This window comes from Budorcas taxicolor, chromosome 4, assembly GCF_023091745.1.
Source record: "Budorcas taxicolor isolate Tak-1 chromosome 4, Takin1.1, whole genome shotgun sequence".
Lineage (NCBI taxonomy): Eukaryota > Metazoa > Chordata > Mammalia > Artiodactyla > Bovidae > Budorcas > Budorcas taxicolor.
In genome coordinates this window covers 38,523,729-38,547,332 of record NC_068913.1, presented here as the reverse complement: position 1 = coordinate 38,547,332, position 23,604 = coordinate 38,523,729, and the positions used below count along the sequence as shown (strand labels likewise).

General features: G+C 34.8%; 1 protein-coding gene across 1 annotated transcript in view; it reads right to left on the bottom strand.

Annotated features, from left to right (window-relative positions):
• Window positions 1-23,604, bottom strand: part of SEMA3A (semaphorin 3A) — a 366,549-nt gene that overhangs the window by 79,359 nt on the left and 263,586 nt on the right. The window contains 2 exon segments of the mRNA XM_052638692.1: window positions 8,159-8,278; window positions 16,974-17,067. Coding sequence (XP_052494652.1) covers window positions 8,159-8,278; window positions 16,974-17,067 — 214 coding nt within the window.

The following is a 23,604-nucleotide window of genomic DNA, read 5'->3' as shown; positions in this document are numbered from 1 at the left end:
CTACAGAGCCTGCAAAGCAGATTCATTGAATTGTTTTTTATTTTGGTATATCCTAAACTGTAAGGCAAAGTGGGAGGCTCTGTGCTAAATCCAAACATGCATTTCTGTTTTCTGGGATTCCAAGGCGGGAAAGACTAAAATCCTTTTAGAGAATGCTATGGTTAAATGAAAATAATAGTAAGTTTTTGAACACAGTTTAATTTGAGTTTGTTAGTGCTTAATATTGGAGAGGTCATTTAGGATTGGATGACAAAGAACTTAACAGCAGTGAAATCTGGATTCAATTCACTTGTAAATTGAAAGATATAAATGATTTTTGAATGGGAAAGTATCATGATAGCCCTCAGAGCTATATTTAAGGAGACATCTGCCAGTGGTATCTAAGAAGGAAGTGTATATATGGCTTATTGTGTCAGGTAATTTTAAAAAAGTAAGCATAAACAATAATCTATTGATTAATTTTAATCATCAAAAACTGTATGCAGAATTTTTTTTGTCCTAAGCTTCTGGCACATCATTCTCTGGCACAGTTAACCTAATTTGATACTTGCAAAAATAGATAGCAAAATATTCATTCTCATGAGTCAAGATCTCTCTTTGACTCATGATTAATTACATTTGGCACATGAGGATTGCATCTTAGAAAATAGTTGGGGTAAATACATCAACAAAATTTTATTGGCATAAAAACACAGGTTAGTTCATAACAGTTTTTTATTTAAATATCATCGTATTAGCCTTTGAGACAAATTTAATGAAAACTTCCCCATCTGCAAGTTTCTGAAAATTTCTACTATGAAAGTATTTGTGTCAAACCAACATTTAATAATAATGTGAACTTATTCTACTCAGTCATTAGAATCCAACAGGTCGCCACCCTCCCATCAAAACTGTCCATGCTATTAAAATTCAATGGCATTGCTTGCCACCATTCAGCTTTCTGTGGCTAAAATCCTTTAATTTCCCCACTCCTGCTGTTGGGAGCTCTAGGCTCATCACACTTAACCTCTGCCTAGGCTTCTCAGAAAAGAATTTGTTTCAGTCCATTCATGGTTTCAATAGTTGAGCAAGCCACACGCAACTGCACACTGGTCTTTTACCCTGAGCACACTAATCTGATTGTTTTTCCACTCTACAAACTCTGGGTCAACAATCAAGCTGCCGCCAGAAACTAATTAATTTGCAAACAGGCTTCTGTTTTCACAGAGGGAAAGCTTTTGAGAGCCATGTCAGAGAGGCCAGTCACACCATGGTTACACGCATTGTCATGGTATCCACTTCTCAGGGTAAGTCTCTTGCTAGATGTCACTGCACACATGAACCCAGATTACTCAGTCAGCAGTAAATCCCTATTGAGACCCACCAAGTTCTGAATGTAGTGACTCTGGAAGAGGAAATTGGTATAGACAGGCTCTGTATTCATTAAGTCGATGGTGAGATGAGAGAAAAATAATGTTAAGAACCCAGAGAAAAAGGGAACTGCTTTTAACTTATAGAATTTTCTAAGATTTTGCTTTACTTTTATATATTTTCTTAATTTTTAATTTTTAAAAAGTAGACTTTTTTTCAGTTAATGTAATCATACAGCAAAATGTTATTTTCTACTCTCACCATTCAACTACTGAAATAAGTGGTTCAAACTTTGTGATTAATGTGCCATACTTGCGGGTTGTACTTTTTAGTCCATTATTAAAAAATGGTAAAATAGCAAATTCTAACAATTTTCTTCAGCTACATTTTCTCAGAGGCCTGAAAACAAATGACTTTCCAAACATTATTTCTGAGTTAATTTTTCTTCCAAAGTTTTATTCAATTTTTTCTCATTAGTATAGGTAATTTAAAAAAAAAAGTTAAAAGTGATTACAGTCTTTAGATAAAACGTGACATAAAATATCGGTCCTCAGGAAAGACAATCAAGTAAAGATATATTTTACTAACTTTTGCTCTTTATGAAAAATAGAGTATATTAAAAGTGAGTATATTAAATTTATCATCATTTAGACAGAATAATAATTTCAGAAAAATTTTATATATTTATTTTTTGGAAAAATTGCATTTCTGGCAGGTGTACATGCTTTATTAGGATGAAATTATTTCCTGGTAATAGATTCATGAAGAAAAAAACACAGCTACCAGACTGTGTTTAGATCTAGATATGAATACTTGTTTTAAACTATTACATATCCATGTTTCAGCATAATTTCAACAAAATTATTAACACTTTTGTGATTCTATGCATTGATACTGCGTAACTGTTAACTAATGAATACAGAATATAATTCATAGAATATATAATTCAAAAGTTAAAAGAGACTATCTTTGTTTCTTCTTTCATAGAGGATGTTTATTGTTCTTATTGCTTTAACTGAATGGTCAGTCCACATCTATAATACCATGTGCTCACATAACCATAAAATAAGGCTTACAGTGGACTTCCTCCCCCAAGTCAGCAAAATATTATTACTTTCATCTGAGAAATAGTTCAAAATGGCATCATTAATAAGTCTGACATTATGCCAAACTAGGAGATTAATTTTATTTATTAAAAAAATCCAGTTGGATAACTCTGTTACAGTTCATGCCTTTAAAGGTGGTAGAATTAAAATAGTGTATCAAAAGAGCTGTACAAGTGATCTGAGATTAGGTATCTGGTACCATGCAGTATTAATTTGTGCCCTCAGATATTTGTGGTTATATTTCTTGGTTCCATTTTCAAACAAATATATATCTGGTAGAGAAATTTGAGTCATTAGAGAACATGAAATATCCTAGTGCATGACCACAGAGGAAGCCATGCTGATTCAAATAAGTGCAGGCTACCCTGGGCTGACTATGTTATAAGTGAGAGGAAGTAGAATGATGACTCACATACCATTTCAATTACAGAAAAGAAAAGAAAAAAAAGTAAATGAGTCGCTTTATCCACAGGCACAATCCTTTTAGGAAATTCCACTTAAAGAAAACAGGTCTTCCTGAAGTAAGTGGGAAAGCCTCACACTCTGTGCACCGCATTTAGGTCTGTTTGGGTGTACTAGGCCTTGGCTTTCTCAAGGATCCATGTGGTTTTATACATTAAACCCAACTCTGACTGTCCTGACTCAGATGTTATACTCAGAGAATGAGTCTAAAAATGCTTACTCAGCATGCTCTACTCAATGGATTTGGGATAAAGCATAGAGAAAAGCGTACATTTATTAAGTGCTTACTGCATGCCAATCACTTGCTTAGTACTTTATACACATTATCATGTAGTCCTTTTTCTTTCTTTTCTTTAACTATAAGAATAGTCTTTTCTTCTATCATATAGTATTCCAACCTTAGTTCAAGACATAAACAATATTAGCAATCAAATATTAGCCCATTAAATAGAAAAATAAATGTGGGTTAGCCATCCATCTGCTCCATCTTCTTGTTCATAACTAATAAGAACAAGAATACTAGGTGATAATATTTACATAATAAATATTAAAAATAATTATTATTACAGCATGGTGAACTTTTTTTCTTTTTACTATTAAAGCTTTTATTCTTTTTACTATGAAGAGGGCAATTTTACCTAATTTTCACACTGTTAGTAAACCAAAATTAGAACTGAAGTTTAAACTTAATATAGAATTTATAGAATATAGAATTTAAATAATATAGAATTTATAAAGCAAAAAAAAAAAATAGTGAATTTTGGCACATCAGGTCAAATTCATACCAGTACATTTTCTGAAATCAAATGTTGTCCTAATATCTAGCAATCTTAAACTAGAGGCTAGAATAAATGATTTTTTTTAAGTTATGTAAAAAATCAATAGATTCCATCTTTCTCATGTTTTGCCATCAAAGTGATTTATTTTCTGGTAAAGTGAAACTGAATTTAAGCCATTATTTCTCTTATTACAAAAATGGAAACTTTCGTGAGTTTTAATTATGAAAGTAGTGAAATTCCATAAAAGCTGAGACATTTCAAGATCTAATTCTAGACAGCAGTTTTTCTTTTCTAATTTCAGTTTAGCAAAAAACACAAATTAAAAGTCATCTAAAGTAGGCCAACTAATTCTTCCAAAATAATTGAATTGGTTTGAACTTATTTGATAAAAGTAAAGTAATTCCTGTACCAAAACTAATTTGAATAGCCTGGAAGACCATACAAAAAGTACCTTGCAGGGTAATTTATTACTTCTGGCAGCACAACTGATTGTGCAGTCTATGCCGAAGCCTCAAAACTCATTTATTTTATGCATGTATGTATAAACATTATGTTTCTAATTTTGTCCTTCAGTGGTATTTAATTTCATGAGGTTGTGATCACACAGCCCCTTGGTTCTATGTCAGATAGGTCTGCATCCTCCATCTTGCAGCAGTTCTGGTTTTTGCACCCTGTCAAATGTAACCTTTGTGCTAATTTGGCAAAATCAGTTCTCACATTTAGTGCTGAGAGACTGATAACTGAATTCTCAAATGAACTGCACATTTGCAGAGATGAAGTACAGAACTGTGGACTGTTTTCCCACAGTTTAAATTCTTCAGACTCAGCTGTCAACATGTGAGTTTGTAGCACAAAAGCAGTTTTAACTTGATGACTTTTTTCCACCAAAGCCATAAAAATGAAATGTATACTACACTATCCTTTATGTTATTCCACCTTCTAATGAGATTTTCTTTCTCATGGACAGTGAAAGCCTGTATGCCGTTTAGAGTCCTTAGTAGATTAAAGTCTCCTTGCTGAATTAAAAAAAAAAAAATATTTTCCTACTACATAAATATTTCAGTTTGACAACTGACCAGATAGCCATGTTTAAAGAAGTTTGTTCCTACTAATTTTGAGTCCCTACAGAAAGAGGAGTGAAAAAGTTGGCTTAAAGCTCAACATTCAGAAAACTAAGATCATGGCATCTGGTCCCATCACTTCATGGGAAATAGATGGGGAAACAGTGGAAACAGTGTCAGACGTTATTTTTTTGGGCTCCAAAATCACTGCAGATGGTGACTGCAGCCATGAAATTAAAAGACGCTTACTCCTTGGAAGGAAAGTTATGACCAACCTAGATAGCATATTCAAAAGCAGACATATTACCTTGCCAACAAAGGTCCATCTAGTCAAGGCTATGGTTTTTCCAGTGGTCATGTATGGATGTGAGAGTTGATCTGTGAAGAAAGCTGAGTGCCAAAGAATTGATGCTTTTGAACTGTGGTATTGGAGAAGACTCTTGAGAGTCCTTTGGACTGCAGGGAGATCCAACCAGTCTATTCTAAAGGAGATCAGTCCTGGGTGTTCTTTGGAAGGAATGATGCTAAAGCTGAAACTCCAATACTTTGGCCACCTCATGAGAAGAGTTGACTCATTGGAAAAGACTCTGATGCTGGGAGGGATTGTGGGCAGGAGGCAAAGGGGACGACAGAGGATGAAAGATGGCTGGATGGCATCACCAACTCGATGGACATGAGTTTGAGTGAACTCTGGGAGTTGGTGATGGACAGGGAGGCCTGGCCTGCTGCAGTTCATGTGGTGGCCAAGAGTCAGAGACGACTGAGTGACTGAACTGACTGACAGAGCATAGGTTAAATAATTGACAGTAGATATTCCAAAACTGTCCTCTGGGATTTTAGACTTTGGGTCTTTTATGATTTTACACAGTCTTATCACAATCTCAGCATCTTTTCTGTTCCTTGGTGAAGTGAAGTGAAGTCGCTCAGTCATGTCTGACTCTTTGCAACCCCATGGACTACATGTAGCCTACCAAGCTCCTCTGTCCATGGGATTTTCCAGGCAATAGTACTGGAGTGGATTGCCATTTCCTTCTCCAGGGGATCTTCCCGTCCCAGGGATTGAACCTGGGTCTCCTGCACTGTAGACAGACGCTTAACCGTCTGAGCCACCAGTTCCTTGGTGAGGCTTCTAATTTCTCAGATGATCACCTGGCATCATTCTACCTCCTCTATTCCCAGATGGCGGGTATCTAGCTATATGCCCAGTCCCTTTTGATTACCACTGTGTTTGTACTGAATCATGAATTATCTTAGTTAGGCATCATATTAATTTAAAGGACAGCAACTTGCAAGTAATATCAAATTTATTATAAACCTGGGAGAGCAGGAAATACAGGAAACATAGAAGAGACTCTTTTAAAGAGAAAAGGCTAGTAGTGACAAATACTATGGGAGAGATAGTTGAAATGGAGATTGATTTTTAAAAAAAAATCATAGAAAGTCATTAGTGGAGGAGCAGTTTCACGGGATCAAAGTAAGGATGAAAACAGCTAAATGTAGTGAAAATGTTGAGTAAACAAGTTCCTTACCCAGACTATGGACTTAAGCCATCTAGGGACCTTGTGGTTCACCATCATTAAATGGAGAATTTAGGTAGGGTACATGAGTACGTTTTCAGATCAGGGAAGAAATCAGAGGTGAAGAACCAATAAAGTCAGCAAAAAAAAGTAAACTGGGTAAATTTATGACAAAAATCAATGCAATTAAGAGCAAAGGCAGTAGGGTCAAAGGTGGAAGGTAAGAAGCACATCATTTTCATTAATACACGAAAAATAACAGGACAATCAGAAACATTGCTATAGGAGAAATGAATGCTGACAGGTAATTTGAGGTATATTTTATGGTTTAAACAGTCATTTAGAGTTGGGATACAGAGAACAATGGAGAAGGAAACGGCAACCCACTCCAGTACTCTTGTCTGGAAAATCCCATGAACAGAGGAGCCTGGTAGGCTGCAGTCCATGGGGTCACAAAGAGTCGGACACAACTGAGCGACTGAGCATGAGCACAGAGAAGGAAAACCCACAACTCACAGTCCCCTGAAATTTCAGAGGTTCAGAAGCAGATTTTGATTTTTCTCTAACAAACAAGACAGAGATGAAATTAATTTGAGGTAACCCTAGACGAGCAGGAGAAACAAATGTGGCAGAAGTTCAAATACTGAGATAATCAAGTACCTTACTGAGTACATAGATGGATTGTAAGCTATGAAATTCATCCTTCTTAATGAGGTATGCGAAAACAAAGGAGAATTCATGACAATGTGATTAGGGATTGGGAATCTTTATATTATAGGATTGAAGGCAGATATAAATGGAGATCCTTATTTAATAATAAAAACATCTATGAACATATTTGAGTGACCAGTATAAAAATCACTGATGAATGCACAATTAAAAAAAAAAAAAACTCTACATAGAAGACTTACATAAGGGTTATTTAGTTTAAAATCTGAGTGAAAGTAGTGTTCACTTATTTTAGGCATATAAATTTTATCATTTTCAATTGTAAATTTATTTATATATTAAAAAGAAAAAGAATTTTAAAAGTATCTGCTTCGCAAACCAGCATATAGTAAATAGATAGACAATAAAGAACTACTGTATAGAACACAGAACTACATTCAATATTTTGTGGTAAACCATAATGGAAAATAATATGTAAAAAATATATTTATATATGTATAACCAAATTGCTTTGGTGTACAGCAGAAATTACCACAATACTGTAAGTCAACTACACTTCAAAAAATATAATTTTTTAAAAAGTATCTGCTTGATCCAGGAGTGACACCAGTACCTGAAATTCAAAAAACTAGGTTCCTTTCCAAAATCTACTATGGGGTAGATGTAATCTTAGATTAACATATTAGTCTTAATTTCCCAACCTGTAAAGTGGAAAAAAAAAATTTTAGGAAGATTAAAGGAGACTCAAACGATATGATACAAATGTTTCAAAAATATTTTCAGTGTAATGTGTTTAGCACAATTTTTTAAACATTTAAGAATTTATATGATGCTCTAAAGGCAACACGAGAGGTGTGGAGGAAAAAAATACTACATGAGATTTACGGTGGTGTCCCTGGAAGACAAGATTGGTAAGGCATCTTATCTTTTTCCACTGTCTCCCTTCCGTAGCTCCAGCCCAAATCTATTTTTTTCCATTGTTAACTACTGAGAAACTTTACTTTTGGCACAAAGCAAATATTTTCCACAATTTTTAATCTCTTTTCTCTTTTTGCCCCACTTTCTCACACCCACAGCCATGAAGTCATCACTATGAATTTAAATGCACACTGAATCTCAACTCATACCGCCTGCACAATAGGAGGAAACCCCTCCACTGACTTACTACAGACGCCATGTTTTGTGCTCGTGCTCTTGCAAGTAGTAGCACCTACCGTTGAGCCACCTGGAATCGTGCTGCTCCGTCCTGATCGGATGATGGTGCCCAAGAGTTCGGAAGATAGCAAAGTCTCGCCCCATAAAATCAGCTGCTGTTCCAGAGTATAATTCTCCATCTGCATCGTGATAAAATAAAACCACATACACGAACTTTAATTAAGGCAACTTAAACCAAAACTAGGAGAAGGCAATGGCGACCCACTCCAGTGTTCTTGCTTAGAAAATCCCATGGGTGGAGGAGCCTGATAGGCTGCAGTCCATGGGGTCGCTAAGAGTCGGACACGACTGAGCGACTTCACTTTCACCCTTCAATTTCATGCATTGGAGAAGGACATGGCAACCCACTCCAGTATTCTTGCCTGGAGAATCCCAGGGATGGAGGAGCCTGGTGGGCTGCCGTCTATGGGGTCGCACAGGGTCGGACACGACTGAAGTGACTTAGGAGCAGCAGCAGCAAACAAAAACTAAGTACAAGTTTCATGTTAAGACCATCCTAACACTCTCTGCATCATCATGTAAAGCTACTAATATTTATCCTATATCTTTGTAGAAGGGAATATCTCATTACTCATTTAGCACTAACTTTGAAAAATTGAGTAAAATATGCGTCAGTGGACATTATGAATGGAAACAAAAATTATATGTACCACATTGCTTTTATATGTTTAAAGCTACTATGATTCTAATATCTTTTTTTTTACAGTCTCATTGTAAAATATTACTTATACTTTTGGCTTTAATCAAAAAATTAAATTTCTAATATATTTCCTTTTTAGTGGGACTTCATTAATGAAATTTTGCTATAATTTCCGAAAGACTAATACTTTTCTTGCCTTCCATTTTTTAATACATCAAGTGGGAAAAGTATTCTAATTTGGTATGAGCTGTCATTTAATCATAAAACAAGTACACCACAGAGTCTCAAATATAATAGAAATGTATTTGAAGAGGGGGGATTTTGATAAACACAGGCCATAATCACTATAGCTCAAGATTCTGTTGTGCCTTGATTCATTTCTACTTAAATTGAATTAACTCTAGGACAGAATTTAATAATGGAAGAATCATAATCAGCAGGTTGGAACACAAAGGAAAAAGAAAGGAGAAAGAGAACTTAATATTTATTGCATACCATTTGTGCTTGTGGGAAAGTCAGGTTCTGGCTTAACACTTCAAATTATCTCATTTACCTCTGTCAACAATCGCATGATGTACATGTTACCCTTATTTTACACTTCAAGAAACCCAAGTTTCCTCAGCTGAATGAGTAGCAAGTCAAGGTGAAAGTTCAAACTCAAGTCTGTTTAACCCCAAGTTTCTTATATATCATATCAGCTTTTAATAAACTGAAGTTTGTAAAATTGGCATTTTCTTTCCTTTAAACAAAAAAATGCCTCATATTATTCCACCCAGAAAATGCATTATTGCCTGCTTGCTTATGTAAATTATCAACAGAAAAACAATAAATATTTTTTCCAAATAATCTACCATAATGACAGTAAAAAGTAATATTATCTTGTTGATTATTTGGACAGGTTAATGTTTCTAAATAACTGACTTAAGAAATACTCAGAAAACAAAGTAGGCATAGACAAATTATAAGTTAAACATTGGTATACCACTAATTTCCAAAGGACTTTTATATGTATCAATCAGAAACTTTCTGTACATCTTCAGTTATCACTACCTTTCGCAAAGTCTTATTAATTGATCTTTTATGTGATATCCTTGGTTCACACCTACAATTCTCACTTGAAAATAAAGGTCTTTGAAACGAAAATGGACATTTTCAGGGATCCACACTAAATCTGGCTTCCCTGGTGGCTCAGACAGTGATGAATCTGCCACCAATTGGTTCTACCCTGGATTGGGAAGATCAGCTGGAAATGGGAATGGCAACCTACTCCAGTATTCTTGCATGGAGAATTTCATGGACAGAGGAGCCTGGTGGGCTATAGTCCATGGGGTCACAAAGAGTTGGACATGACTGAGCTTAAAGTAAGTTAATTCCTCTGGTAGAACCTCTGGTTCTTTGATGTGTTTGAATGCACCAGGCTTTGGAAAATGTCCAAAGCAGTACAGGACAGCTACACAGACCGAATCACTGAGTAACTCTAAGTTATGACTTTAAATATTAACAAAAAGATAGCTTCTCTTAGAGACTGAGTTTTTAAAAATGTATCACTTATTCTGAACTGTTGTGAATCAAGTCAAAAGTGATGGTCTGACAATATATTAAGTAAAATTCACCAGCTCTGTCAACAGTACTCATGGGACATCATAAATTGACATATTGCATATTGTGGTATCTTTGGGATTCCAAAACATCTTGTCTTCTCTTTACTTAATTAAATAAAGTTCAAAACTGACGTGCTCTCACAATAATATACTGCAATAATGTTTTATCTGCCCATGAGGTAAAAAAAATAATCCTTTCTGAAAAGTACAGAAACACTATTAACAAGCTATTTACAAGTTTCAAAGGTACTGTGCAATATTTTAATGTAGATGGTGTACTTAATATAACCTATATTCAATAAGCGTAACACTTTAGTTAAGGTTGACACAATCTTGTTACAAATAACTGACTGACGGATGTGATGAATTCTTAAACTTCAGGTGATTTCTTATCTGTATGAATAAAAGAATGTTAATTTAAAATGTATTGTGAAAGCAACCTGAAATGTTCAGGTCAATTTCAAACATTTTCATGTTGGAACACCTTTCACATGAAGATCTGTGTCCTCTGTACCTTAAAATTCAAGAGCATTTAACTGTTTGCTGAACCTCATTGCCCTCTCAACCATATGTGAGGTAATGAAAATAAGGAAAGGTGAAAATAGAACAACCAAAAGGTGAAAACTGAGTGATTATACATCAGAGAGTTGTCAGACCATGCCTAATAAGAGGTGTAATCAGAAATGGAAGAGTAAAGGATATCATGAGTTAATCTTTTTTTTTCATTGAGCTTTTTCAATGTGAGTAAAATTCATAATTATGATTGCTATTATCTGTAAACTCTATTCCAGAGAGATGAAATAACAAAAACTACAACGAAGTAAATATTATTGGAATATGACAGGTGTTCGTTTCTCACATTCATTTCTTTAGCTTTGTTAAAACTCATGATTATCTTTTAATCTATTCCCACATAAGGAGAGCAAAAAATCAATATAAATGAGTGCAGAGGCAGAAAGACTGATTTTATTTCTCTTTTGACAAGAGATAAGTAGGCTCCTTAGAGAATGTAGAGGGTTCATCAGTAGAAGAGCTCAATTTATTATCAAGAATATAATTTATGAAGAGTTGACTTAGAAACCAAAGAAAGGTTGCAGCTAAAGCACCAGTTGCCTCTAGTCATAGGAAGTTACCTCCTATTCAACCACTATTTTTGAGTTAACTTAATATGTAAGAGCTGGAGGTCACCAGATGATTAGGTGGCCATGTGGGCACATTCTAATACTGTCCAGTAACTATTCCTTAACACCGGGCCTTAGATCAGATTTTCTGCTCAGAGGTCTATAGGATTCTTATCAGTGCTGATTCTTCATTCTTGGGGAAAAAATCCCCCTTTGTTATTTGGCCCAAGTGTATAGATGATAGAATATCATACTCTTGCATTCTCTTTAAGAAGAAATATATCAGCTCAGAGTATATTTCATTTTGTGTAACTGTGTATTACCACCTTATATTAAAGACTTATACTCTCCAGCTATCTGAAATGATCTAACAAAATATCTGAGTTGAATAAATCTACTATACCTTAGCTGGCTTATATTTGGAAAACAATATGTTTTTCTTTTTAATTTAAAAAGCCCATTTGCTAAGCCATTTTTGTATGTTTGATGTCATCTATTAAGTTATCAAAATATATGTGTAATTTTTCAATTTTATGACCTTAAATATAAGTTAGCCTACAATGGTTCAAATTGCATTATAGCTAAGATACATACTTTTGGGTTTTCCAAATATACTAAATTACTACTGAAAGAAAATATATTTGTCCAATTTTATTAAATTGATGGTAGAATAATACATGCAAGGAATTGTGATATACATTACAAAAGTGGCTATGGATACTCTGTCCAAAAAATTTTTTAAGTTTTTTTACAAAAATACCATATAGACAATTATATGTCTCAAAAAATATATCAGACTAAGATAAATTAGTGCTTAAAGATATAAATAACATGCTAGAATTTGTCAAATATGAAAGTCGCTATTTGAATATATGCCATTCTTTCTGAACTGTAAGCTTTCTTACCTGTCTCTAAAGAAAGCATTCTTTCCTGAGATGAACAAAAAGTTTAGTGAACTGTATTCCCACCATGGCAGTGTTACCTGAGAAGTAGTGTTAAAAAACAAAAGTTCATGTGTACTCTGTATTTTGTGTTCACAGCTCAAAATGAAGTAAAAATGTGGCTTAGATCAGTTAATGTATTGGATTACAATTCCTAAGAAGGGTGTGGTGAGAAGAAACAGAAGGTGGAAAAAAAAAATTCCTGATGAAATAAGAGCATTACTAACACAGGTGTAAAGTGTGACATGGATGTGAGCAAAAATCAAACAAACCTAAAGACCAAGTCATTATGTTGTTAACACCTTAAGCAAATTCTCTTTACAGGATAGCAGAGTAATTAGAAACAGAGGCAGGAAAAAATGTCTGTCTCTCTTCTTACACACATACTCATGCGCACACATACACACCCACACCACATGGCATGGATGAAATCTACTTCCTGAAAGTGAAAGGGTATGGGAATCTTTTATATTTTCACATTTATTAAGCTCCTTTTCTATGCCAATGAATATACTGGCTTTGTTACTCATATTGTCCTTTAAAAATTAACATAATTCTTTAAATAGTTATAAATGTAAATGATATAAACTTAAAAATATAAAATTTACCCCAACAGGCAACCACTATTACCAGTTCTGTTTTTTTTAGTTTCTACTCAACATTTATATGCCAGAAATATGTACATACCCAAATGTAGTATGTTGTTACACTGTCTTATTTAAATCTTACAACAAACTAGTGGAACTTGCATGGCCATGCCATTTTATACAAAGAAACAGCGACTTCAAATAATTTTCTCATTTTAGTTAATTAATTTGGGGAGTACCTCATTTACTCAAATACCAAGTGAGACAATAGTCTAATGTCAAATTATGTTCTTTCCTGACGCATGGCAGAATGCTAGCTTAGGGAAATAAACCATTCGTAAAAGTCCCAAACACTTGAAGTTGGTCCTCATAATATCTGTTAATGATGGAATGACTGATGAAGATTTCAGAAACATAAAACTGCTTTCAAGTTGACCGTTCCTTTCATATCGTGAAAGTGTGTGTGTGCATCTATGTGTTTTAGCTGTTCAGTCACGTTCCACTCTTTCTTTTTTTTTTTTTTTTTAATTTTTTTTTTATTTTTTTATTTTTTATTATTATTTTTTTTTAATTTTATTTTATTTTATTTTTTTTTTTAATTTTAAAATCTTTAATTCTTACATGTGTTCCCAAACATGAACCCCCCTCCCACCTCCCTCCCCATAACATCTCTGTGGGTCATCCCCATGCACCAGCCCCAAGCATGCTGTATCCTGCGTCAGACATAGACTAGCGATTCAATTCTTACATGATAGTATACATGATAGAATGCCATTCTCCCACTTTCTGACCCCATGGATTGTAGCCCACCAGGCTCCTCTGTCCTGGAACTCTCAAGGCAAGAATAACAGAGTACATAGCCATTCCCTTTTCCAGGAGATCTTCCCAACCCAGGGATCGAACCCACGTCTCCTGCATTGGAAGGAGGATTCACTACCACTGAGTCACCTGGGAAGCCCTTTATTAAAGTAGATTTGAAAATTTTACTTTTCTAAGGTGATTTGAAAACTTTGGGACATATTATAGGACTGGGGTAACTATGTATGGGTAACTATGCATTGCTCAGGAAAAATTCATATTTTCTACAGTTATCAGCTTAAAACTCAAGGCAGTTTGGAAAGAGGTTATATTTAACTCTTACAGATTTCATAAACCAAAGTTTTTAAGTGGTCATCTGGTTCTAAAGCTTACAACAGGTTAAAACTGTTTAAAAGAAGGATTGGGGATATAAAAATATCTGCTGTTAAGATCCATCTAGCCAGTTTACAAGTGCTTTGAGCTTAAAGTACAATTTTCTTCCCAGTATTGGGGAAAGAAGCATCCTGGGACCACCTTGAAAATTTCTTCTATGTGGAAAAATGAGGAGAGCATATTTAAAATCTTTTGGCTGGAAAGCTTTCCCCCAAACCATTTTTTAAATGTATAGTGTACAATCTGTATATTTCAGTGACTTTTATGTAAAAGTTTGGGAAGTGTTGTAGGAAATATTTATGTTAAAAGAACTCCATTAAATTACTAAACAATATTTTTAAGGCAGCAAAGTAAAAAATGCCAAGAGGAATCCAACAAGGGGAATTAAAGTTACTGTGAGAGGAAGAATTTATAGCATAGTTTTAAAAGAAGAAAATAACCTCAATAAAGGAAATCACAGCTTTTGAATTAACATGGTGCTGCAAATATTTTAAGGGATTTTACTATGTATAGTATGATGGCCTGCTCATTTTTCTGCATCCTACTATTCAACTGATTCAGAAATTAACTTACATTGGCTTGAATCATCTTCTTTGTCAATAGGCAGTAAATATCTCCGAAAACTATTCAATCACTGTACAGCACTGGCTAGGTCAGATCTGGGCTTCCATTTAAAAGCTGCTTCTCTTTTTAGCTATATCTCCTCTTCATGATTCATGCAACTTCCCTCACTCTCTCTTCTTTTTCACAAACCCATTCAACTTTTTCAAAGAAGTTCTAATATAACACCAAAACTGTGGCGTTTCATATTCTTCATGGACATTGTGTGGTTGCATACCATATGAACTATGTAATACTTACTTGTCATCATCCTTACTCAGTGGAATATTAAAATAAATAATCAAGAAGATCGCTACTAAGAAACATGCCACAAATTAAAGCTGTTCTAGGTACAATTTTATATACTGCTTTCTGAGAAATCTCTCTCTCTTTGCTTTCAGTGTGCAATTTAAACAAGTATAGGCTGCAAGTTCAAACAAAATAGGACTTCTCTCCTTTGTTTAAGACACTTTTCAAATTTCTGTGTGTGTACTTAAGGAAGTTATTCACACGTAATCACTAGGCCATCTGTGAAAAGGAAATTATAAGTGTGTTACATCTGCTGCATTCCTTCAGGTCTTAAACTTCTGTTAAAGTGCTCCATAAACGGAGCAAATGGACTGAAATTGTCTGCATTTCGAAAGCAGTAGAATAGATAACTCATACTATAATGGTTTTATTCTTAATAAAAAAGGGATCAGTGAAAGGATGATAAACACTAGAGAATACTGGAAAAATATATTTTCATAGTTAATGGTGTAGACAGTATGACTAGAGTCTTGTCTTGTTGAACAGAGGAAAAAGGTTATCTTTTAAAAGAAAAAGAGGGAAAATGTTATGGACCTACTATACAACAAATAATATCCTAAATTTACCTTTTAAAAATTTAGATATATTATTCAAAATTCAAATAGAAAGTTTACACCCGAAAAGTTTCACTATTATTGTTGTTGTGTTATCAAATAATTTCTATATTTCATAAAAAAGGAAAAGGAAACAAAAAGTTACATAATTTCTACATGATTATGTAAAAACAGAATCTTCTGTGTTTCAGGTTGCTGGCATACTCAACAATTAAAAGAGACAAAAAAGAAAAAAATTGTTTATTGATGATACACTTTTTGTGTATTATTTAATCCCAGTACAGAGTGTTTAAAAGAATGTGGAAAAATTCTCTTTCAATACAAACTAAAGCTTTTTCCCTCTTCTACTTCTATCTTTCTACTTCTATCCTTTTGAACTATAGCTAAACATTCACCACCTATCTGCAATATTTAAGGAAAAAAGGAAAGAATAAAATTAGAAAGAAGAGGTCAAAGAAAAGTATACAGGAAATACATAGAATGTTTTGATTTAAGAAAAAGGAAGAGAGAAAAGCCCTGAAGTCAAAAAAGATGGAAACACAAGAACTTTGTCAAATCAAAGTAACATGAGGGGGAATCTATCAACTGTATTACCATTTAGTTGTATTGTGCTGATTAAGTTGTCCAAGTGTTAAAAGTGTTACAAATCTTGGGACTACAATTAACGATAGAGAATGAATCTCAATCTTTCTTTCTGAATTGTCAAAATTCCCCCTTTGAAACACCTTTTTCAAATAAAAATCAAAATCATATTTTTACAACACAAAAACTGTAAATGTCTAGTGGAGATATGGGGCTTCCCTCGTGGCTCAGCACTAAAGAACTGGCCTGCCAATGCAGGAGACGCAGGTTTAGTCCCTGGATGGGGAAGATCCTCTGCAGAAAGAAATGGCAACCACTGCAGTATTCTTGCCAGGGAAATCCCATGAACAGAGGAGCCTGCTGGGCTACAGTCCAAAGGGTCCCAAAGAGTCAAATGCAACTTAGTAACTAAACAATAACAACAGTGGGGATATATATGATTGAGCAGTCAGTTTTAAAGATACTGTTAAATCATTTTGATTAAAAAGAATCATAGACTAGATAGTACAAAAATCAAAGAAGCATTTAGTATTTCTTATTCATTTTCAAAATATTTGAAAATATCTCAACTGACACACTCTGAATATTTTATGATTCATAAGGGAAAATTTTGATATATAAGAAGGAACATGAAATCTGACGATTATCTACAGAAAATTTACTGTTTAATTGATTGCTGATTAAGTACCTATTAAAAGAGATGCCGTACGCAGTTTAGGGTCATATGGGCTCTTCCCACGGCCATTTTCAAAATGTGAGTCTTGCAGCTTAAAAATGTTGTCCTGTAGAAAAGAAAAAAGAATTCAGTTTTTTATTAAAAAAAAGCATTTTAACATGCCAGTTAATCATAGAGAGGTTGAGCATTCTTCTGCACTATCAAGGTATATTATTATTTGTGTAATCTTTAGAGATGGCAAAATAACCTAAGTGGGGTAAAAACTAGGTATTATTAGACAAACGTCTATTTAGCCTGGTGGTTTTTAGTGGCATTTGGCATGTTGCAAGGAAGTGTATAAATCAATCCTAAAGGACAAAGCATGATGTGACAAGAGTAGAGTGACCATTTTATCACAGAAGTATGCTAAGAGCTACCCTAATGGCTCTTGAAAGAATGTTAAATTTAAACAAAATGATTCCTTCACTTCCTTCACATAGAGGAAAAACAGCAACTCACTATATTAGATGTCTGTAACAAGATACACTATCTCACATTTCTGTATGTACTTTCCAGAAGGAAGTAGTCATAGCAGCCACATCCTCCACTCTGTCATTCCTAAAACTTTGATGCTTACAAGCTTCTCAAGCATTTTTAAATTAGTCACCTTGGAAGGTGGAAGGTACCTGAAACTATGCTTATCAATTTCTCTAAGTCAGAAATATCAAATTATTTATTAAGACAGGTATGCCTGGAGATAGTGTCCTTAGGACAATAAGCACAAAGGTGACACAAGGAAGTCTGCTCAGCTGAGGCTCAAGCACCCAGAAACTGAAGCGAACATTTGACTATGGTAGGAAGTATGCCAGAAAGCACTACAACAAGAGCCTTAATAATGAGGTAACAAACTAACTCAGGCCTAAGACCCTGTCCTCAGAATGTGAGACTTCTCTATGACAGTGGAATTAACTGGGGGGTTTTCTGAGCACTCTTTTCAGAAGCAAATAAATGTTCTGGAAATTAATTAGGTCAGAATATGTATGCATTTTCCAGTAGCACATTAACTTGTCTACAGACTGAAATAAGATAGCTTTTTTGGCAATTTCTCTGCTGTTCACATAAAAGCATTTTCTATATTCTTAGAATAATAAATTGTGTTCATTTTATAGCCAATACACATCACTTTATTTAACATTTAATATTTCTGATGGAGCTAATGGCAGAGTTTCAAATTATGACTCTTAAAACTCATTTGAATTAGGGAAGAAGAGAGAAAAAGTAAGCCAAAAGTATTCTCCATTTTTATTACTGTAAGTGTGAGAATTACCATATCTATGCATTCCTTGGGCTTCCCTGGTGGCTCAGTGGGTAAAGCCTCTGCCTGCAATGAAGGAGACCTGGGTTCGATCCCTGGGTCAGGAAGATCCCCTGGAGAAGGAAATGGCAACCCACTCCAGTACTCTTGCCTGGAAAATCCCATGGACAGAGAAACCTGGTAGACTACAGTCCATGGGATCACAAAAAGTCAGACACGACTGAGCGACTTCACGACTTCACGATGCATTCCTTACATTGGTCTGTACTTGATAAATAGCTCTCCCCTAGCAATGACTGTTCCTTGTTGTTTAGTCACTAAGTCACATCTGACTTCTGCAGCCCCATGGACTGTAGTCTGCCAGTTTCCTCTGTACGTGGGTTCCCCCAGCCAAGAATGGGTTGCCATTTTCTTCTCCAGGGGATCTTCCTGACCCAGGAATTGAACTCGTCTCCTGTCTTGGCAGGTGGATTCTACACCACTGAGCCACTAGGGAAGCCCACTGGTTGGTTCTTTAGCTAAGTTCTAAATTTTACAATGTGAAAATTTTATGGGGTTTCTCAGAACTGCATTAAGTTGTGGAAGGAAATGGCAACCCACTCCAGTATTCTTGCCTGAGAAATCTCACAGACAGAGGAGCCTGCCAGGCTATATATACAGTCCATGGAGTCACAAAGAGTCAGATACAACTGAGCAACTGAGTATGCATGCATACACACAGTAGGAATGGCAGTGAGTTAGGAGTCAGGCCCAGTTGGGCCAATGAGGTGAGCTCTTGTTCTTTGATGGTCAACCAATATCTCTGAACCTTAGGTTTCTAAAAGTTAATGTTGATAAGGATATTCAATCTCAAATGTTTATTGTGATGATTAAAGAACTGGAATAAAATATTTTTAAAGCAGCAAAATAAAAAGGCACAATTTATTCTTATTCTATTAATATTGCTCATATTAAAACAACAAAAACATGAAAATTTAATATAAGTTTTTACATTGTGGGCAAAATTTCCCAGCAGAACTTAAAAGAAATATTATCTAAAATGCTACTTTGTCACGAAATTATAAACTTATTTACAAAAACACATTTGTCACAGGCAATTGAATATTAAAATTATGGTATGAAATTTCTTGCAACACACTAAGAAAAAGCATAGAAGTTTAACAAATATTTAGCTTCATTTTGATAAAAATTAGGAAACAATACAAAAGAAATATACTCGGTAACTGATATATACTCTACTGCCACAATGACAGAAAATATTAAAATCTGTCTGTGTTACTAATCCTCAAAGGTTAGAGGAAGCAGCAGGTGGAAGTGACAGTGTGACTAAAAATATTGTTATAAATATACATATAAATTTCTTATCCTCATAAGACATTTATTATACTGACTATGATAGAGGAGCTATCCCTCAAAATATGAGATACTTGATGACTGGGGTCATGTGTCCAAGATAATAGGACAATGCCAAGGTATATAAGAAGTTCTTGCAGCCTCGTATTTAACATTTGATTTACAAGGTAAAGGATTAGACTTCATAGGAAGAAGGGTTAAGTATGTCAGTTATGGTTTAAGAGAGGAAAACTATATTTTGCCATGGTATCAGGTAATGTGTTCAAAGCCAGCTCCCTTTTCCTTTCCTTCCTTCTTCCTTTAAATGGAACTCTTCCCCAAATTTCTGTGTTTCTACCATGTAATTATTCTATATTTTTATATGATTTTACTGAAGAGTAACACTGAATTTCTTTTCCAGCCTAGCGATATGAAGCCTTGGAATAATTAAAATTTGATTTCTGAGTAGTAAAGTAAAATCTATTTCTTATATACAAATATTTGTGGTGTAAAATCCATACCTGTTATACATAATAATGAAGTCTGCATAATCACTCAGTCGTGTGCGACTCTTTGCCACCCCATGGACTGTAGCCTGCCAGCCACCTCTGTTCATGGGGATTCGCCAGGCAAGAATACTGGAGTGGGTTGCCATTTCCTTTTCCAAGTAATGATGTCTAAGGCTGTTGAAATCAGATATTATCCCTGGCCATGCCTTTTATTATCTGGGTCTCAGGCAATCCCTAAACCATTCTGAAATTCAGATTCCTTTTATAAGGAGAATAGGAAAATCTCATAGGGTTGATTATGAATATTTACTGTAACAATGTATATAAAACACTTAGAATGCCTGAAAAATATTTATTAATTTATTGTTTTCATTGTTTGTAGTTACCAAAATAAAATCATTCTTTCCTATAGTGATTAATATCTTTCATGCTACAGTGGAAATGTCTGCCTATATTTTCATCAGTGGAAATTAAGACTTGTATTTAAAAATATGTTAATACTTTGGACTCCCAAAATGCACTGAAAATTATTTTTTCCTATAGCTAGACCAAAGTCCATTCAAAAGCTTTTAGACAAAAAAAGCATTAAATATAATATGTATAAAACTTCTCAATTAAAAAAAAGACTAGTCTTTTAATATATCTGATAAACTTAATATGATTAATATTGAGAGACACCAATACTGCTGTTTCTGTTATCTTATGAGCGAGACCTAGTATATGTGTGAAAATATTGACTCCTTGGAAAAGAAGCCTTTGTTAATATAATTGCACATTCTATGTTGTCATATGTAGCAAAACACACAGACAACTGTCTGGCTGTACTTGGCAGGCTTTTTGAAACCTGATTGCTATTCAATGATTCTCTATTTTAAAGAGTGTTAAATAGATCACATATGCAAGTAATAAGACCAGAACTCTTAAGACCAATGTATACAATTAAAACTGAATAGCTTATATGTCTAACTTGGGCTGAAATAGTTTTCATTTTTAGTAATACACGAACAGAAATCTAGCTGCATGGATTCTAATTGCTTTAGCAGATACTATGAATATATCATGTTATTGTACCATATTTTATTACATGATTGCATCAGTTTTCAGCAACTATTTTTAGCTTTCAAGTCCACTCTTTCCCCTTTGTCTTTTGGATTTCCTGAATGTTAGTAAGACTGTGGTGAGGTAAGGCATTAGAGGAAATAATAACTGTGCTAATGTCTAATGCAAAGTTTTATAAATTATAAACCATTGGTGACATCATGGCAATAAATTTCCAAAATCTCAATCTTGTCCAAGTAATAAATTTAAGTAACAAAGCTGCAATTTTAGTTGCTTTAGTTAATGATTAAAACATAAATGATGCTTGTAAAAAGGAAAAGAAATGAAAAGAAAATAATGGTATATGTGATTGAATAACCATTTTGGGTATGAAGCTATATAAATTTAAACCCAATATTTGGGCATCCATTTAAAAATTATTTTAAAACATCAATTATTCTACTTTTTTTTCAAAATGCTCAATCACCTTTTCTGCTTTTTACAAAGATACTTTGTTTGCCAGTTATAATGACTTATCAGGTATTCCCTTGTTGCACCAATTTTTTCTTATTTCTGTCTAAACTACCCCTAGCTCACCCTTCCTCAAAATCAGCCAGAACTTCCTTTCCTTTAAGACTAAATTCAAAAGTTACTTTCGGGGAGAAGTCTTCAGAGCTTCCTGGAGATGTAACTTGTTAGTTTCCTTTGTGTATATCCTATTTAACAATAGTACACAGGCAATAACAATACTGGGTAAAACTACTGGCTTCAGCAATGAAGGGACATAATAGGATTTCACAAGAAACATTGTGGCATACTATATTTTACTGAACGAGATCCATTCATGGCTAAAATTCATTTGGAATTTACTTCTCTTAAAAAGGTGACTCTAGGTCTTTGTTGTGCAATTCTAATAGCCATGAGTTCTATATATAGCAATTTAGTTTAATGAAAATTAATAATCCTATTTTTCAATTGCATGAGCTACAGTTTAAGTGTTCAACAGTCACATGCGACTTCTGAATCCAATACTGCATATACAAACATTTCCACTGTCATAGAGGTTCTACTGGACAACATCCTATTAGCAGCAAAGAGTAGAACTGAAAATTAGAGGGTCTCCAGGAAAAGAATATCAATAACCTCAGATATGCAGAGACACCATCCTTATGGCAGAAAGTGAAGAGGAGCTAAAAAGCCACTTGATGAAACTGAATGAGGAGAGTGAAAAAGTTGGCCTAAAGCTCAACATTCAGAAAACGAAGATCATGGCATCTGGTCCCATCACTTCATGGGAAATAGATGGGGATACAGTGGAAGCAGTGTCAGACTTTATTTTTTGGGGCTCCAAAATCACTGCAGATTGTGACTGCAGCCATGAAATTAAAAGACGCTTACTCCTTGGAAGAAAAGTTATGACCAACCTAGATAGCATATTCAAAAGCAGAGACATTACTTTGCCGACTAAGGTCTGTCTAGTCAAAGCTATGGTTTTTCCAGTGGTCATGTATGGATGTGAGAGTTGGACTGTGAAGAAGGCTGAGTGCCAAAGAATTGATGCTTTTGGACTGTGGTGTTGGAGAAGACTCTTGAGAGTCCCTTGGACTGCAAGGAGATCCAACCAGCCCATTCTGAAGGAGATCAACCCTGGGATTTCTTTGAAAGGAATGATGCTAAAGCTGAAACTCCAGTACTACGGAAACCTCATATGAAGAGTTGACTCATTGGAAAAGACTGATGCTGGGAGGGATTGGGGGCAGGAGGATAAGGGGATGACCCAGGATGAGATGGCTGGATGGCATCACCGACTTGATGGACGTGAGTCTGAGTGAACTCTGGGAGTTGGTGATGGACAGGGAGGCCTGGCGTGCTGCGATTCATGGGGTCACAAAGAGTTGTACATGACTGAGCGACTGAACTGAACTGAACTGAACTGAGGGCAGTTCTATTTCCAGTTTTTTAAGGAATCTCCACACTCTTCTCCATAGTGGCTGTACTAGTTTGCATTCCCACCAACAGTGTAAGAGGGTTCCCTTTTCTCCACAGCCTCTCCAACATTTATTGCTTGTAGACTTTTGGATCACAGCCATTCTGACTGGCGTGAAACAGTAACTCATTGTGGTTTTGATTTGCATTTCTCTGATAATGAGTGGTTGAGCATCTTTTCATGTGTTTGTTGGACATCTGTATGTCTTCTTTGGAGAAATGTCTATTTAGTTCTTTGGCCCATTTTTTGATTGGGTCATTTATTTTTCTGGAATTAAGCTGCAAAAGTTGCTTGTATAGTTTTGAGATTAGTTGTTTGTCAGTAGCTTCATTTGCTACTGTTTTCTCCCATCCTGAAGGCTGTCTTTTCACCTTGCTTATAGTTTCCTTTATTGTGCAGAAGCTTTTAATTTTAATTAGGTCCCATTTGTTTAGTTTTGCTTTTATTTCCAATATTCTGGGAGGTGGGTCATAGAGGATCCTG